The sequence below is a fragment of the Phyllopteryx taeniolatus genome, chromosome 19, assembly GCF_024500385.1.
Source record: "Phyllopteryx taeniolatus isolate TA_2022b chromosome 19, UOR_Ptae_1.2, whole genome shotgun sequence".
Classification (NCBI taxonomy): domain Eukaryota; kingdom Metazoa; phylum Chordata; class Actinopteri; order Syngnathiformes; family Syngnathidae; genus Phyllopteryx; species Phyllopteryx taeniolatus.
This window is the reverse complement of record NC_084520.1, coordinates 3,374,235-3,393,499: the sequence shown is the minus strand read 5'-3', so window position 1 is coordinate 3,393,499 and position 19,265 is coordinate 3,374,235. Positions and strand designations below refer to the sequence as shown.

Sequence of the window (19,265 nt, the reverse complement as noted above, 5' to 3'; positions counted from 1 at the left end):
TGATAAAATGCTAACATTTGGTATGCTAACACATAACAAGATAGCATTCTGAGCCAGATAGTATTGTGAAAGAAATTAGATCAAATGCTATCCTGTTAACAGTTGTCATAAGATTTAGCAAGATTTAGTTTTCTCCAATATGAACTGATCCAACACTAACATGCTAACGGTTGTTATGCTAACACTTAGGAAGAGAGTAAAATGTGTCCAGAAAGGGCTGAGACAGAGCAATAAGGATTTTACATTGTGCCCTAGCTTTGTCATGTAATTTTTAGAAAAACAATGGCTCAAATGCTGACATGCTTATTAACATTTGTTATGCTATCTTTCGCTCTTTCAACCAACACAGAAGGATGACTTTGCATCTACAGAAAGCATGATTGAAACCCAGATAAAGCTCAGGAGTGTGTCAACAAAATGATATGAGAAACACTTCTGTCGGTTAACGTATGTCACAGCAGCATGCCTGGTAAAAAGGGACTAATTTCGATGGCGCCCCACTCATTTTGAGCGGGAGCTGATTTGTTGTTTTCTGGGAATTGCATTACCATGGTAACATGGAATTAAATAAATACTGTAGTTCCGATCTGAGCGCTGCCGAGATACATCTTTTGTTTTTTTTATTTGCTGGGGTACATTAAATGGTGTGGGCAGTATTTTGTCTTAAATAAGTGATAGAGTAATAAAGAATAAAATACAGTTTAAGATATAAATATGAACAATATTCAGATGGGCACCGCCATTATCTCCTTAGCAGCAGTTCGCGGCAGTGCTTGCTCCGCAGCAGTCCTATAATAACTTAAATTTCAACAGTTTTCTCACAGCTTCCCTTCTGGCACGAAAAATAGTCAGAATTAATAGTTTTATCTGAGCTAAATAGATTATACATATTCAGCATTAAATTACAATTTATTCTACACTGTATTGATTTATTACATGCCAAGGGAGAAACATTTTAGATTTTTGTGCCTAAGAGCCACACTTTCCGCTCACGTCGTGCATCAAATGCGAAGGCATGGCTGTTATCCGTCAGGTGGCTGCCAGTTCTCCGCTCCATGTGTGTCATTTAGGGAGATGGGCTTGGCTCAACTGTCTCCTCTGTTCAACAGCACCCCATAGAGCCGAGCCAAATGAAAAGGCCCGGATGGAATAAGAGTTCTTTATACATTGCCTTTTTTCGTATTCTGACAGTGAAGGCTAATTTTGCTGGATCCCATGGTGAGAATGGACCTAAGGGGAAAAAAACAAAACAGTGTCAAGTGCAGTAGCTTAACTGCAGTAAATCTGGAAAATTAAAAGTGTGCCTCTGTGGAGCTTAGCAAAATACGTACTTTTTTTCCATTTATGCAAACACTTTAAGGTAGAAATACCATATGTATTTACATTAATATTACAGATTTATTCAAAAGTTTCAATAGCATTTCTGTCACTGCCATTTACTGCCAATTTTTGTAGGAAGAGGGACACACACACACACACATGCACACACACGTCTCATATACATACGCTCACACTATTTCTTGTCTTTCACACTTAATGGGTTGGTAGTCACTCCAGAAACCCATATTTGTTTGTCTACAAGGAATTAATAATGCTGTATGCTGCTTTTAATACCCCTTATTGAGCCTGGTTCTTCCTTCCTAAGAAAACATTTGATGTTCGCTGGCTAGGGTGTGGTCTTGTGATTTTGAAGTTGTTTTTGTATTATTTTAGAGGCATGTAAAAAAAAACACACATGCCAAATGGTTGAAAACAAATGCTATTTGAGACACTGAAATAAAAGTGCAATCTGAGATGAGATGGGTTTTGACATTTGAAATGTCCTTATTTTTTCTCCCTCAGAGACCACATGGGAAAGACCTTCCAGTGCTCCTGGGACTCCAAAATCCTCCTTGCGACACAAGAGCTCCTTGCCTGCAGGTACAGTATTCTTTATCTCTGTCTAAACTCTCTATCAGTGCAGCTTCCTCATTTTTCCGTGACCCGAGGCTATGAATTCTACTAAAATTCCACAGTGGTACAAAGCACCCTCTCATGCACACGACACACATAGAAACAGACACTTCCTGGAACTAATTTTATCTGTAGCTTCAACTGCAGAACTAAAGGCCCCTCTGTCACTCTTTTGGCTCTATCTACCCCCTAAAGGCTGATGAAGACCGAGAGCCTAGGGAGGATTGTAACATGGTTCCAACTCAACTGCTGCTCTGATTCATACAGTATCTTATCAGCTCTATTGGAAATAAATGTTTTGTTTAATTCATATATGTACATAGAATTACATTCACTTGGAAATAGGAACATGGAAATACAGTACGTTTAACACATTTTTAAAAAACTTTTTTTTAGCATTTATCAAAACTTCATTCCCGTTTTATATTAGTTTATATCAAAATGTAAGTTCTCTTCCCACTGAAGTACTCCATCAAGACAAAATGTTTACTTTTTTATGTTTTCAATAAAGTATATTTTCTGGGCATGAAAAGAATAAAATGTTTTTTTTACAGTACCACTTTGAGCTGCATATTACATACTTACCTGGCCGCACCTGTGTTTTTTCTTTTTCCAATTCAGCAATTATCCCGTAACCTGCGTATCATGAAAGCAATATCATCACCGTTAAAAACATTGATAAGTTCTAAGTTACTTTGCGATTCCCACCTTTAGTGGCACTGATGTAAAACATCCATCCAAATACATCAAATTTTAAAAAACGTGATCTGTCTCCACAGTGAACGGGTTTCACTCAGGTGGGAGTCCCTTGCATCATCTGGAAACTCCACACAACAACTCGGCCCGGAAAAGCACTACAGAGTCACAGGTAAAACACTATATCATGTATAAAAATGTGCAAAACACACAATCCACAAGTTTTGTTTTTTGTTTTTTTTTCCATAATGAGCATTTTAACAGTAGTCAATATGACTTGTAAAATGTTAACTAACAAGGCACAGATTGACACAAAACCTATGTCCACAAAACTGTAGTGGAATCGTGCATGAAGGAACAACCATGATGCTACTGGTATCCCAAAAGACATAATCCAAAATGTCATTTGTCTCTTTTCTTTGTTGTTCTTTCCCTTTTAATATATAAAACCAGAGTATTATCCATCCACCCATTTTCAACACCGCTTACCCTGGTTAGGGTCGCGGGACGCTGGAGCCTATCCCAGCTGACTTCGGGCGAAAGGCGGACTACACCCTGAACTGGTCGCCAGTCAGTCGCAGGGCACATATAGACAGGGACAACCATTCACACTCACACTCACACCGTCACTGAGTGGGAACTGAACCCACTCTGCCTGCACCAAAGTCAGGCGAGTGTACCACTACACCATCAGTGACCCAGAGTATTATATGTTTTTCAATATTTTTAGGCGCAGCAGTGATCACACATGCCATTAAAATGCATTGAAAACACAGAAGACTCAATTATCCAGAAGTGTGAATGTGAGTGTGAATGGTTGTTTGTCAATAAAGTGTACATAAAAAAGTGTACACACCCCTGTTAAGTTTTTGTGCTATAATGTTTTTGTGCCCCTCCTTGAGCCGTCACCTTATCGTGGTGGAGGGGTTTGTGTGTCCCAATGATCCTAGGAGCTAAGTTCTCTGGGGCTTCACACCCCAGGTAGGGTCACCCATGGCAAAGAGGTCCTAGGTGAGGGACCAGACAAAGCACGGCTCAAAGACCCCTTATGATGAAGAGACAAAATGGACTCAGGTTTCCCTTGCCCGGACGTGGGTCACCGGGGGCCCCTCTGGAGCCAGGCCTGGAGGTGGGGCTCGAAGGAGAGCGCCTGGTGGTCGGGCCTGCACCCATGGGGCAAGGCTTGGCACAGCCCGTAAGGGTGATGTGGGTCCCCCTTCCCATGGGCTCACCACCTGTGGGCGGGGGCATGGGGATCGGGTGCAGTGCGAGCTGGGCGGTGGCCGAAGGCGGGGACCTTGGCGATCCGATCCCCGGCTATAGAAGCTGGCTCTAGGGTCATGGAATGTCACCTCTCTGGCAGGGAAGGAGCCTGAGCTGTTGTGTAAGGTCGAGAAGTTCCGACTAGATATAGTCGGACTCGTCTACACGCACAGTTTGGGCTCTGGTACCAGTCCTCTCGAAGAGGGGTTGGACTCTCTTCCACTCTGGAGTTCCCCACGGTGAGAGGCGTCAAGCAGGTGTGGGTATACTTATTGCTCCCTGGCTCGGCGCCTGTACATTGGGGTTCACTCCGGTGGACGAGAGGGTAGCCTCCCTCCGCCTTCGGGTGGGGGGACGGGTCCTGACTGTTGTTTGTGCCTATGCACCAAACAGCAGTTCAGAGTACCCACCCTTTTTGGAGTCCTTGGGGGCGGTGCTGGAGAGCGCTCCTGCTGGGAACTCCATCCTTCTGCTGGGGGACTTCAATGCTCACGTGGGCAACGACAGTGAGACCTGGAAGGGCGTGATTGGGAGGAACGGCCCCCCTGGTCATGTCATCGGACTTGCGGCCGCATGTCTTGGACACTCGGGTGAAGAGAGGGGCGGAGCTGTCAACTGATCACCACCTGGTGATGAGTTGGCTCCGATGGTGGGGGAAGATGCCGGTCCGACGTGGCAGCCCAGAACGTATTGTGAGGGTCTGCTGGGAACGCCTGGCGGAATCCCATGTCAGAAGGAGTTTCAACTCCCACCTCCAACAGAACTTTGCTCGTTCCGGGGGAGGCGGGGGACATCGAGTCTGAGTGGACCATGTTCAGAGCCTCCATTGCTGAGGCGGCCGACCGGAGCTGTGGCCATAAGGTGATTGGTGCCTGTCATGGCGGCAATCCCCGAACCCGTTGGTGGACACCAACAGTGAGGGATGCTGTCAAGCTGAAGAAGGAGTCCCATCGGACCTTTTTGGCCTGTGGGACTCCTGAGGCAGCTGATGGGTACCGGCTGGCCAAGCGGAATCCAGCTTTGGTGGTCGTGAAGCAAAAACTCGGGTATGGGAGGAGTTCGGTGAGGCCATGGAGAAAGACTTCCGGCAGTGCACCATCAACACTGTGTATAGTGGGGATGGGGCGCTGCTGACCTCGACCCGGGACGTTGTGAGCCGGTGGGGAGAATACTTCGAAGACCTCCTCAATTCCACCGACATGCCTTCCCATGAGGGAGTAGTGTCTGGGTTCTCTGAGGCGGGCTCTCCTATCTCTGGGGTTGAGGTCACCGAGGTGGTTAAAAAGCTCCTCGGTGGCAGGGCCCCGGGGGTGGAGGAGATTCGCCCGGAGTTCCTCAAGGCTTTGGATGTTGTAGGGCTGTCCTGGTTAACACGCCTCTGCAACATCGCGTGGACATCGGGGACAGTGCCTCTGGATTATCAGACTGGGGTGATGGTCCCCCTTTTTAAGAAGGGGGACCGGAGGGTGTGTTCCAACTACAGGGGGATCACACTCCTCAGCCACCCTCGTAAGGCCTATTCAGGGGTGCTGGAGAGAAGGGTCCATCGGGAAGTTGAATCTCAGATTCAGGAGGAGCAGTGTGGTTTTCGTCCTGGCCGTGGAAAGGTGGACCAGCTCTACACTCTCAGCAGGGTCCTCGAGGGTGCATGGGAGTTCGCCCAACCAGTCTATATGTGTTTTGTGGACTTGGAGAAGGCGTTCGACCGTGTCCCTCGGGGGGTCCTGTGGGAGGTGCTTTGGGAGAATGGGGTACCGAACCCCCTGATACGGGCTGTTTGGTCCCTGTACGACCGGAGTCAGAGTTTGGTCCGCATATCCGGCAGTAAGTCGGTATGGTTTTCGGTGTGGGTTGGACTCCGCCAAGGCTGCCCTTTGTCACCGATTCTTGTTCCTAACTTTTATGGAAATATTTTCTAGGCGCAGCCGAGGCGTAGAGGGGGTCCAGTTTAGTGGCCTCAGTATTGCCTCTCTGCTTTTTGCAGTTGATGTGGTTCTGTTGGCTTCATCAAGCCGTGACCTCCAACTCTCACTGGAGCAGTTCGCAGCTGAGTGTGAAGGGGCTGGGATGAGAATCAGGACCTCCAAATCTGAGACCATGGTCCTCAGTCGGAAAAGGGTGGCCTCTCCAGGTCGGGGAGTTCAAGTATCTTGGGATCTTGTTCACAAGTGAGGGAAGAATGGAATGGGAGATTGACAGGTGGATTGGTGCAGTTTCTGCAGTGGTAAAGATCCGTTGTGGTAAAGAAGGAGCTAAGCCGAAAGGCAAAGCTCTCGATTTACCGGTCGATCTACGTTCCTACCCTCACCTATGGTCACGAGCTGTGGGTCGTGACCAAAAGAACAAGATCCCGGATATAAGCGACCGTAATGAGTTTCCTCCGCAGGGTGTCCGGGCTCTCCCTTAGAGATATGGTGAGAAGATCGGTCATCCGGGAGGATCTCAGAGTAGAGCCGCTGCTCCTCCACATCGAGAGGAGCCAGATGAGGTGGCTGGGGCATCTGATTCGGATGCCTCCCGGATGCCTCCCTGGTGAGGAGACCCCGGGGACGACCCAGGACACGCCGGAGAGACGACGTACTTCGGCTGGCCAGGGAACGCGTCGGGATCCCCCCGGAAGAGCTGGATGAAGTGGCTGGGGAGAGGAAAGTCTGGGCGTCCCTGCTAAAGCTACTACCCCTGCGACCCGACCTCGGATAAGCGGAAGAAAATGGATGGATGGATGGATGGAATGTTTTTGTGTGCGACCACAACAAAATCTCCGCATGTCGGAAAATGTTATATAGGCCGATGAAACCAAGGTTAAACTTTTTGACCATAATTCCAAGAAGTATGTTAGGTGCAAACACAACACTGCTCATCACCAGATGAACACCGTACGTTCCACCTACATTGAAGCATGGTGGTGGCAGCATCATTCTTTGGTCCTTCAGCTGGAAGTAGGGCTTTCGACTAGGTGGAGTGAATCGTGTTTCAAATAGTCGTCACTGTTAACACAAAACCTTCAGGCTTCTGCTAGGAAGCCCAAAAAAATAAAATATAAAAAAAAAGAAGTCAAGGAAAGGCCACTAGAACATTGTAACTTTATTTGGGATTAATAAGAAGCACTTTAAATGGTGGTGGGTGGCACAGAAAATTCACGCAGGCACGGGGAGAACATGCAAACTCCACACAGGTGGGGCCGGGGATTGAACCCTGGATATCAGAACTGTGAGGCAGACGCTCTAACCAGTTGGTCACCGTACCAGGATAATAATTTTGGGAAATAATTTTCTTCTTGAATGTAAAAGTACCTCATGTCTACTATCTCATTCTTATAATATGGTTTCCATTAGTTTTAACAATGAAAATTCACATCTTCTCAAAGAACGGCTTGTTTTTTTATAATGGCCTACATTTCACATTAATTTCATTCATTCAGTGTTTTCAAGAAGCAAAAACCCTAAACAATTTTGTTGTTTAGCCAGTTAGTTATTTTAATAATTCTTACGCAGCCGCAACTTTACATTTTTATTAACATACTGTATATTCGCACCTCTATTTAAAGATGATCTCAGAAGTTGATGTTTGATGATCAAGATAATAAAGAGTAATGTTATTCCACATTAAAAATCCCCTTTCTTCCTCCTATCCTCGTGGAGATGCTGATGGCAATTAAAGCAAATTAATCCCGCCTACACTATCTTTTTCAGTGATCATAATTAACAAGGCAATGTGGGTGCAACAGCAGCTTCATAAGATCCACCCACCACTTTGTTTCACTTTCTCCCTTCATTTTTACTCCCTTCCTGCTGGTCACACCCAGATACAAAAAAAATAATCTTCTGGTCCTGTTTGTTAGTTTACTGTCTGGTTTCTATTTTTGCTCAATGGTTTTTCAAGTTGGTCGCTATGGACTCCAATGTGCTCATCTTCTTTTCTGCCATTTTACACCGTCCTCACAAATAACCTTAATGTGATTGGTAAATGAAAGGAACTGGGAATTACTCTGCGAACACACTGGCACTATTGGATCTTTACAGCGAATCAAAGGTAAAGTTTCATCCATAACAAAGTGTAATGAAACCTCTTGGACAAGTTTGCAAAAATTTGACCCCTGTAAATGTGCAAAAATGGACCAAAATTCTACATTCCAAAAAAAAAATTGCTGACTTCATATTGTGTTTAGGATATGGCTTCTGCTGACTTTTTCGTACATCTCGAGGTGCTACACGTGCCTCCCAATTTCCGTAGCCATAGGTCAAACGTACTGGGCGCTATAATACAGAAGGAGTGGCTTCAGAACAACCCCGTGACTGTTTTTGAATGGCCCAGCCATAGCCCTGACTTAAACCCATTGGAGCATCTCTGGAAAGACCTGAAAATGGCTGCCCACCAATGTTCACCCTCCAACCTGACAGAACTGGAGCAGATCTGCAAGTTTTTCCAGGTGTGAAAAACTTGTTGCATCGTTCCAAAAAAGACTAATGGCTGTATTAGCTCAAAAGGGTGCTTCTACTAAATACTGAGCAAAGCGTCTGAATACTTATGGCTGTGTGATATTTGCTGTGACACTAATATATTTAACTCGGGTGCTGTCCATTTCTTCTGATCATCATTGAGATGGTTCTACACCTTCATTGGAGTCCAGCTGTGTTGGATTATACTGATTGGACTTGATTAGGAAAGCCACACACCTGTCTATATAACACCTTACAGGTCACAGTGCATGTCAGAGCAAATGAGGATCATGAGGTGAAAGGAACTGCCTGAAGAGCTCAGAGACAGAATTGTGGCAAGGCACAGATCTGGCCAAGGTTACAAAAACATTTCTGCTGCACTTAACGTTCCTAAGAGCACAGTGGCCTCCATAATCCTTAAATGGAAGATGTTTGGGACGACCAGAACCCTTCCTAGAGCTGGCCGTCTGGCCAAACTGAGCAATCGGGGGAGAAGAGCCTTGGTGAGAGAGCTAAAGAAGAACCAAAAGATCACTGTGGCTGAGTTCCAGAGATGCAGTCGGGAGATGGGAGAAAGTTCTAGAAAGTCAAACATCACTGCAGCCCTCCACCAGTCTGGGCTTTTTGGCAGAGTGGCCCGACGGAAGCCTCTCCTCAGTGCAAAACACATAAAAGTCCGCATGGACTTTGCCAAAAAAAAACAAAAAACTGAAGGACTCCAAGATGATTAGAAATAAGATTCTCTGGTATGATGAGCCCAAGATAGAACTTTTTGGCCTTAATTCTAAGCGGTATGTGTGGAGAAAACCAGGCACTGCTCATCACCTGTCCACTACAGTCCCAACAGTGAAGCATGGTGGTGGCAGCAACATGCTGTGGGGGTATTTTTCAGCTGTGGGGACAGGACGACTGGTTGCAATCAAAGGAAAGATGAATGCAGCCAAGTACACGGATATCCTGGACGAAAACGTCTCCAGAGTGCTCAGGACCTCAGACTGGGCCGGAGGTTCACCTTCCAACAAGACAATGACCCTAAGCACACAGCTAAAATAATGAAGGAGTGGCTTCAGAACAACTCTGTGACTGTTCTTGAATGGCCCAGCCAGAGCCCTGACTTAAAATATATTGAGCAGCTCTGGAGAGACCTGAAAATGGCTGTCCACCAACATTCACCATCCAACCTGACAGAACTGGAGAGGATCTGCAAGGAGGAATGGCAGAGGATCCCCAAATCCAGGTGTGAAAAACTCATTCCCAAAAAGACTCATGGTTGTATTAGCTCAAAAAGGTGCTTCTACTAAATACTGTGCAAAGGGTCTGAATATTTATGGCTGTGTCATATTTCAGTTTTTCTTTTTTAATAAATCTGCAAAAATTTTAACAATTACATTTTTTTCTGTCAATATGGGGTGCTGTGTGTACATTAATGAGGAAAAAAATGAACTTAAATGATTTAATCAAATGGCTGCAATATAACGAAGAGTGAATAATTTAAGGGGGTCTGAATACTTTCCGTATCCACTGTGTATATATATATAAATGTGAGTGTGTGTGTGTGTGTGTGTGTGTGTGTGTGCGTGTGTGTGTGTGTGTGTGTGTGTATCATATACTGCAGCATATGGCATGTATAGCAAAAGTTAAATTAAGTTAAATTAAAATTAAAGAACTTGAACCAAAAAAAAAACATGGACACTCAAACACAAAGCAAGTGTGCGGCACTGTCTTCACTTCTTTGCACACATACACTCACTCACATTATACATACACACAGCAGCAGGAGCAGTGAGAGCTCCAGCTAGATTATAACAGAGCTCAGCACCAGAACAGCTGTGTGAGAGTGACAGTGTGTGAACGTGGCGCAGTCATGTCTGACATGGAAGATGGTGGGTTTGATGGACAGTCCTTCCTCTCTCCGCAGAGCCCGGGACCAATATCGCCCACCAGGAAACAGAACAAGGAGACCACAGTGACGGTGAGTGGGAACACTTTCCATGAACCACCTATGGCTCTCTTCATTAAACATCAAAGATCTCATTTAATACCAAGCGGAGAATACCATTTCAATTTTGAAAAGAATGTAGATATTCCTTTTGGGATCTTTCTTTCCACACACTGTTATAGCTGTACTGCATCACCTGCGTGAGCATCGTTAAAATGTAAGTAAATGTCTTCCACTGGGGTAGTGCACAAAGCATATATTTTTATTGTGTCTCCCTGAGTGTCTTTCCTCTCTATTCTTTTTCTCTCAAGTTTTTAGTGCTTGTTGTCACTTGCTAGTTTATATACACAATGATGTGATCTTATACAGCAGCTCACTGATGTTTGTCAGGTTCATAAGAAACAGCAGCGTTGCTCCTCCTGTGATGTTATAGAGTTCTGTTATTTTTCTGAGGTTTTTCTTTTCCGGCTGATCATTTCAATGGATGCCTGTGCTTCCATAGCAACCAGTGTGAAGCTATTGAATAGCAGATGAAAGTAATAGGACACAATTGACAATGTTATGCTTGCTGTTTTTTATCTCTTAAGTTACAAGCTTCAGGATATGGAAAAGACGGGAACTTTTTTCGATTCATAATACATCAGTGGCATTGTTAACTGCATCTTCCTTAAAACAAGATCCCAGTTTTGCAGCCAAAGCTACAAATCTGAGTCAGAAAGTCCTTTGATGTAACAGACATGGCAGTAAATCAGCAGGACTTTGGCTGAAACTCCACATAGGCATCAAACAGACTCCATGTGGTCAGGCCAGTTACTGAAAGCCCAAAGGTTTACGTCACAAAACGGTAGTCTTACCTAACATGCAGTCAACAACAACATAAGCAGCCATGGTTGAACGTCTAGTCTGTTTATAAAACTGAGTGAAATAGGCATTGTTTGAAGAATACAAGGCAAAAATGGACTTTGTCACAACAAGACCTGCCTTGTTTTGCCAGTAAAGACCAAAAACCTAAACTTAAGGACAAGGGATTTTACATGAGCATGTCTGGGTTAGGAGGGTTAGTTACATTTATATAACAATGATCAAGTAAATAAAAAAAATCTCCATTCTTTTTCTAGAGTTTTTTAAAGTTTCCTATAAAGATGACAACAAAACAATCACTGTCAACACAGACCTGCAAACCAACTGAAAACACTAATGCATGAAAAAGCCAGTAGTTGGCAAGGTGCAGAAAAAAGAATCACTACGTGGATGTGCAACAACTGTTTCTCCTTCCTGGTTTTTATGAAACTGTCTTTTGAATACCATTTACAATTACCATCAATTTTTTTCCTTCCCAACATATTTTCTTTAATTATTTTCTGCCATTATTTTTTATAACTCTTGAATTCTTAAAGAAACATCAATGAGTTGAACTATAGAGTAAACATTGGTTACAGTTCCAGTGCACAATTTACTGACTGAATACTGACTCTTTATTACTGAGCTCTTCACAGCGGAGGGCCTTGAACCCAAAATATTTCATCTCTGCTCCTGGGATAACAGCGAGAGATGAAGGCATTCTTTGAGAATCTGTTTTCGACAGTAATTGTTTTTGGTTCAAAGTACAGGTTCGCATCACTGTGGCAGAAGGCTGATTGATGAATCCTAAGAGATTGAGAGCCACAAAGGTCTCTTCACTTTCTCCAAGGACAGTGTGAATATATCATAACCAATGATTCAGGCTGTTCAGTGTTTTGTTTCCAAAGCAACAAAGTTACAACTGGACATGGGCAGTTAACTTTGATAAAATGTGTGGTGATGCTGGAGTCTTACTGTAATCACCTACTGTTACTATTTATTCTTCTTACACATTGTTTTTTTTTTGTAACACATTTTTCTGATCTTTCCCTTCTATAAGTGTTGCAGAAAATCCACAGAAGCCTATTCTTATGATATCATCATGGGATATGACATTACATACAGTGTATGTGACATATATGTAACATGACATGACATAAGACGGTGGTCCATCTTTTGGAATAAGTCAGTACGTTGGTATATTGTGTGTTAGTCGAGTTTGTCGAATTACTTTTCTCCAAGGCTATTACGTAAACCAAACCAAGCCCGATGCAGAGTAATCTACTAACTTTACAGTTTGTGTACTGCACATTCAATAACAACAAGCCGTGGTTCGCTGCCAAACTTAAACAATTTCGCCAAGCTAAGGAGGACGCATATCGAAGCGGGGACAGGGCCCTGTATAATCGCACAAGGAACCAACTGACTAAAGAAGTTAACATTGCAAAGAGAAACTATGCAGCAAAGTTGGAAAAACAGTTTAGCGCGAACGACTAACTCAGTCTGGCATGCATTACAATCGCTGACCAATTACAAGCGACGATCCCCCCAAGCTGAGAACAACAGACTAGCCAACGACTTGAACACCTTCTACTGCAGATTTGAAAAGGACACTTTCACACCCCACAACCACCCAGCTGCACCACCGACCACAATCACACTTCTGCGTTAACCATCCACGAACAGGATTTGAGACGCATCTTCAAACAACAAAAGATTAACAAAGCGGCAGGCCCAGACCTTGTGTCCCCATCCTGCCTCAAAGTCTGCACGGACCAGCTCGCTCCAGTCTTCACACAGATCTTCAATAGATCTCTGGAACTGTGCGACGTACCATCCTGTTTCAAACGCTCCACCATCATCCCAGTCCCCAAGAAACCTCCAATCTCGTTTCTGAATGATTACAGGCCTGTCGCCTTGACATCTGTGGTCATGAAGTCCTTTGAACGCCTTGTGCTGGACCACCTCAAGAGCGTCACAGGTCCCCTGCTTGACCCCGTGCAGTTTGCCTACCGAGCAAACAGGTCTGCGGATGATGCAGTCAACATGGGTCTGCACTTCATCCTAGAATACCTCGACAGCGCGGGGACTTACGCATGGATCCTATTCGTGGACTTCAGCTCTGCGTTCAACACTATAATCCGTGAACTCCTTTCCTCCATGCGTCTCCAGCTCAGCGTCTCGCCTGCCATCTGCCAGTGGATTGACAGCTTTCTGACAGGTAGGACACAGCAGGTGAGGCTGGGGGAGGCCACCTCATCAACACGCAGCATCAGCACTGGGGCACCCCAAGGTTGTGTGCTCTCTCCACTACTCTTCTCTCTCTACACGAACGACTGCATCTCAACGGACCCGGCTGTGAAACTCCTGAAGTTTGCAGATAACACCACTGTCATTGGCCTCATCAAAGACGGTGACGAGTCTGCATATCGACAGGAAGTGGAGCGGCTGGAGCTGTGGTGGGGCTGACACAACCTGGAGCTGAACACGCTCACAACTGTACAGATGATTGTGGACTTCAGGAGGCATCCTTTGCCACAGCTGCCCCTCACGCTCTCCAACTGCCTTGTGTCAACCGTCGAGACCTTCAAGTTCCTGGGAATTACAGTCTCTCAGGACCTGAAGTGGGCGATCAACATCAACTCCGCCCTCAAAAAGGCCCAACAGAAGATGTGCTTCCTGCGGCTTCTGAGGAAGCACGGCACAGCTTCTTCCCTCTTGCCATCAACTTCTTAAACACCTAATTTACAATTCCATTGCAACATGCCGCCAATTCTTTGTCTTGAGTTTGTTGTCACATTTCTGTCGCGCCAATTATACATTACTCGTGGACTCACTGTGGTAGTCTCGCCACGCTGCACTATTTGCATATCTGTTGTTTTTTACAAACACTCGCCACACATGCCAGAGTAGCAACGTGCACCACTTGCACACTGACTGAGGAGTATCTGCAACATTTGCACAATCGACATTGTCCCAGATTATCGCACTACTAGTCACTTTAAACTGCATACATTCTTTGAGGTCTCGGCACCCTTTGCACAATGATCATTGCAGCGGACAATTGCCATTTTAGTCATTCAAACTGCTCTAATTGCTAGAGAACTATGCATCTTTTTGCCCAATTGTAAAAAAAAAACGAAAAAAAAAACCGAGTACCTAGCTACCTTTTATTGCTCAGTGTTTGTCTTTATGTCTCAAAGGTATTCTCTGTCAATTGACTGTCTGTTGTCGTACTAGATTGGCTACAACTACCGGAGACACATTCATTGTGTGTTTTTTGGACATACTTGGCAAAATAAAGATGATTCTGATTCTGATATGTGCTGTACGCATTAATTTGATGATCAGATCACGGTTGTATTCAAAGGCAATAACCGTGTATATTCACAAACAATACGACTTTTGCTATGCTCCCCTTTGCGCTCGTTCGACTACAAGGTCCTCCCTGAATATTTGGATGCATGTCAAAAGTCAAGCTTGTTGCTTTAACCAAGTCTAACTAAAAAAAAATAATTTATAAAAAATAAAAACATTTTCCATTGCGCAGACAATTATTTCAAATGTATTAATCCCTTGTGTCAACAACATTGTTTATAATCTTACAAATTGTTGTGAATGGGCCATATTTTCTAAATCTAACATTTTCAAGCTGTATTAATGTCTTCTTCCTAAAATGCCAAGCTTGTCTTCTTTATTTGTGTGATACCCACAAAAAGCCTAACAAGAAGCAAAAGACAGGCCAAACTTGACCCTATGTTGCTTGTTTAATTTAGTGCTCGAGGCAAGCCGGAGTCTCGTGCAACTTGCTCGTGTCTCGCGTGACCCAGTTTGAACTCTTATTTTCTGTGCGCCTTTAAACACATTTCCCATTTCTGCATTTAAACACATTTTCCCCCTGACAGTTTGGTCAAATTCAGAATTGTATGACTACAGCGGGGGCTGAGTTCTAACTCTGTACTTCCATCCATCCATTTTCTTTGCCGCTTATCCTCACTTGTCAGAATTAATGTTCCCGCCACAGCAGTGAAAAATTACCTTTGTTGTTATGGGATCTGACTTTAAACCCTCACAGACAAGTGCTTGTTACTGCAGTTCTGTCTGAGGAATTCTTTGTATTTTTTTATTTTATTTTATTTTTTATTTTTTGCAATAGGAAACACCTTCCTGGCTCCCTTTAAGGGGGAATAACTATCCATCCATCCATTTTCAACACCGCTAATCCTGGTTAGGGTCGCAGAGCGCTGGAGCCTATCCCAGCTGACTTCGGGCGAAAGGCGGATTACACCCTGAACTGGTCGCCAGTCAGTCGCAGGGCACATATAGACACGGACAACCATTCACACTCACATTCACACCATCACTGAGTGGGAACTGAACCCACACTGCCCGCACCAAAGTAAGGCGAGTGTACCACTACACCATCAGTGACTGGGGAACAACTAAAACTATCAATTACTTTCTTAAGCATTTGTCATCATATTGGATATCATCCAAGTCTGATCATCTGCAGGTAAATCATGTTAACAGTCATGTTTCATATAACATGAGTACATACCTCATTGGCAACTTCTAAACTGTTGCTCTCCTAAGTATATTTTCAATGCCTTACAAACCTTAGAGGATATTACAATGAACAGTTTTTTGGGAATTTGCATTTTACGAACTGTCCCAACCTTTCCAAATTGGGGTTGTATAAATTACCCATTAATCTTCTCTGTCTCTCTCCCCAGATTAATTGTGTGACTTTCCCTCTGCCTGCCTCCATGTCAGAACAGCAGTTGCTTAAGCCAAACGAATGGAGTTACTGTGACTACTTCTGGGTGAGTTCACCTTAATATTTTACACCAAGCAAAAATATAAAACGTCTGTTTGTTTTTAAACTTTTAAACTAAAACTTGATGTAAAAATAAATAAAATAAAACTTAAACTTGTTTTTAAGCTTTTAAACTACTTCTGAAGCACAATCACCATAAATCGACAAAAGTCTGCCTGAAAAATACTACTATATAATCAAAGGTTGCATGCATCGAGAAAATACTGTGTATGGACTCTGTTTTACGTCGACCAAGTAAGCAGAAAGACAAGAATCCCTTCTACTCTGTTTACTCTTCCCTGTGTTTCACTGAATAACATCCCTGTGCGCCCATGTGGACATATACAACACTCTGTCCTTTCATGTTTCATTGTTACCCTGACCGCAATGCATGCTGAGAATTAGCGTCTGCTTTAGTGAAATTTACCAGAGTCTGGCGGGATAATAGATTGCGTCGGTCTAGATGGACAGCAAGAGATCCTGCTGGCCTCTGATGCTCTGTGTGGAAGTCGCCACCTCCTGCAGCTCTCTACCACGTCTGATGTGTGGTGCAAACACTGCATGCTACGTTGGGTTTACAAGTTATCTGCAATATGATTTTTATTGTAATACATCCATCAAACATAGAGCCATGTAACATTGTCAACTACAACACCATTCAGTAGAGGGCCTCTGCAGAAGTTGAACTCTTAGGAAAAGTAAGAATAAATTAATTAATTGAAAAAAATAAATAAATAAACATTTCCACCACTTCCTGGTTCTTGTTCACAAATGATGGCTTAAGACAAACTGTACCAATTGGCAGCAAAGTGAATGGTACTGACTTGCTTTTTCAACTACGACCCATGATACCAGCATTACACTGATTTTGTACGCAAGTTGGAACACAGTCACTATTGTTAACCTATGCTAATGCAGTAGTAAAGTGATAATGACATTGAATATTTGTATAAAAAAGACAGACCACATTTTATGACCAATTTATGCAGAAACGTAAGAAATTCCAAAGAGTTAACATTATTAGTCCGCTAATTTTTTTGAATCAAGTGTTTTCGGGGTTGCCCCCCCCCCCCCAAAAAAAAAGAAAATAAATTGAAAAACAATTGTTGTTGTTGTTTTTTCAAATATGCTGATAGGTGAATCTGCGAGTGGCGAACCACGATTACGCGAGGGTCCAGTTCTGAGTTTATTATTTAATGATTTTCCTAGAGAGAAGGCAATCTATTATTCATTAAGATAATGTTATGTTTATAACCAACAGTATTTACCTTGAATTTAAATTAAAACCACAACTACAACATTGTTTTGATTGTATCTTATCACAATAAAGTTAAGAATTAATCACAAATTGCCATGGTCTCCAATTTTTTAGTTCAACTCCTTTTCAGCTTCCAACTGCATGGTTACTGTTGTTGTTGTGACCACTGGAGCACTGTGGAACGGGGTGCCGTGTTGTGCAAAGTTCCTTATTCAATTTAAAAATGATAATCAAATCAGGTATTGATTGCATGAATAAGCTGATGTGACTCGGTTAAGCATATTACTACCAGCTTTTAATGTATTATTTAGAATTCATCATTGGTGATTTTTCCAAGATATGTGTAAATGCCTGCTACACTCTATAAGCAGCTTAGGTCTGATGTAGACTTTACACCGATCTGATCGGCCTGATCGGTATCAGCCGATAATTAGCATTTTATGATGATCGGCTGACCCTAATCCTAAACCCTAACCTGTCAAACTGAAGGCCCAGGGGCCAGATGCGGCCTGCCACATCATTTTATGTGGCCCCCTGAAAGCAAATCATGCTCGTCAACTTCCGTGATTTTTGCTAAAATCTGTACCCAAATTCCAAATTGTCATCATAATAAACAATAATGTTGAGATATTGCATTTTTCTGTTACCAAACCCTTCTTCTACAGTAACGTAAACAATACTTGAACAAACTATTATCCTTGTCTTCTATTTTCAAAACTAGTTATCCCTCAATTTGTTGTGTAATGGTAATAATATGTTTTGGTGATTAAACATTTATATGGTTTCACTATTCTAACGGCCCTCTGAGGGAAATCATAACTACAATGCGGCCCGAGACAAAAAAGAGTTTGACACCCCTGGTGTAAAGCCTAGTGTGATGTTATGCTGCTAAGTGTTTGTGTACTTTGCCACTGATCAAGCCATTAATTACGCTGAGGTGTGACATTCTCCTACTTACTGCTAAGTGTTTGTTCTTGTTTCTTGTTTGCTTGCTATGTTTATCTTTTAGACTGATAAGAAGGATCCCCAGGCCAATAGCTACATCACCGGGTTTGAAGTTTTGTTACAGAAACAGCTGAAAGGGAAACAAATGCAGAAAGAGATGGCCGAATTTGTACGAGAGAGGTACCTACTTTTCTTTAGCCTTATTCCTCTTTTGGGGTTCTTTTATGGTTCATTCTCAAGTTACGATGAAAACCACACAGTTCCAACATGTGGTTTCCCCTTTTTGTGCTACATCACTGTGTTGCACAACGCAGGAAATGCATTGAGTGAATTGTGAAAATGGACAACAGGTAACGAAACTCTTTACTTCCCTCTCAGAATAAAAATAGAGGAGGAATACGCCAAGAATCTCTCCAAGCTTTCCCAGATTCCTCTAGCGAGCCAGGAAGAAGGGTGAGTAACCCTCCCCCTAGTGGTTTGTTCAAAAGGAAGTGAAATCTCTTCTCCCACAAGGCATCATTGCAGACAGTCATGACAACCCTTGAGAAATAGCTGTTGGAGATACATTTTCAAACATTTCATATTTTGAAATTTTATAAAACATTAGTTTACTAAGAAAGCTTAAATCTAATCATTATAAATCTCCATATTCACCGGTTTTAGTTCAAAAACAAATATTTCAATAGAGCAGAAAGTTTTAAAGGGTATTTTTTAAATAAAATTTTCTTAAGTTTTACCTTAAGGGTATTGTAATTGAGGCAATTACAGAAATCTTCATTAGTGCTGTGATGAGCAAGAAATGACTGGACTTAATTGAGTGGCACAATTGATCTGAAAACCAGTTGGCTACTACTGTTGAAAAGTACTGGAATCACACATGAGCATTTACCGTGACAACAAGCTGTAACAATCAACCAACTGTCATAGACAAAGTTTTATGATAACTCATTCTTGGCACTCTTGAAAATGCAGATTTTGAACTGTAAACGGGAATGACTTTACAAGTCGTGCGTTTCAAGCAGGGCTTGACATTAACACCCACCAACCCACAAATTGCGGGTGAATTTCAGCTGTGCCAGGTATTAAATGGGGAAAAAGTTCTATCAGCACAGATGT

At 43.1% G+C, this 19,265-nt stretch overlaps 1 protein-coding gene across 3 annotated transcripts in view; it reads left to right on the top strand.

Annotated features, from left to right (window-relative positions):
- Window positions 1–19,265, top strand: part of gas7b (growth arrest-specific 7b) — a 93,933-nt gene that overhangs the window by 46,106 nt on the left and 28,562 nt on the right. For 2 of the 3 annotated variants that reach the window (XM_061756906.1, XM_061756908.1), the window contains 6 exons: window positions 1,843–1,920; window positions 2,733–2,821; window positions 10,270–10,323; window positions 15,864–15,953; window positions 18,214–18,329; window positions 18,528–18,602. In XM_061756906.1, coding sequence (XP_061612890.1) covers window positions 1,843–1,920; window positions 2,733–2,821; window positions 10,270–10,323; window positions 15,864–15,953; window positions 18,214–18,329; window positions 18,528–18,602 — 502 coding nt within the window. The remainder of the gene's footprint in view (window positions 1–1,842; window positions 1,921–2,732; window positions 2,822–10,269; window positions 10,324–15,863; window positions 15,954–18,213; window positions 18,330–18,527; window positions 18,603–19,265) is intronic. The other variant, XM_061756907.1, reaches the window with a different exon arrangement.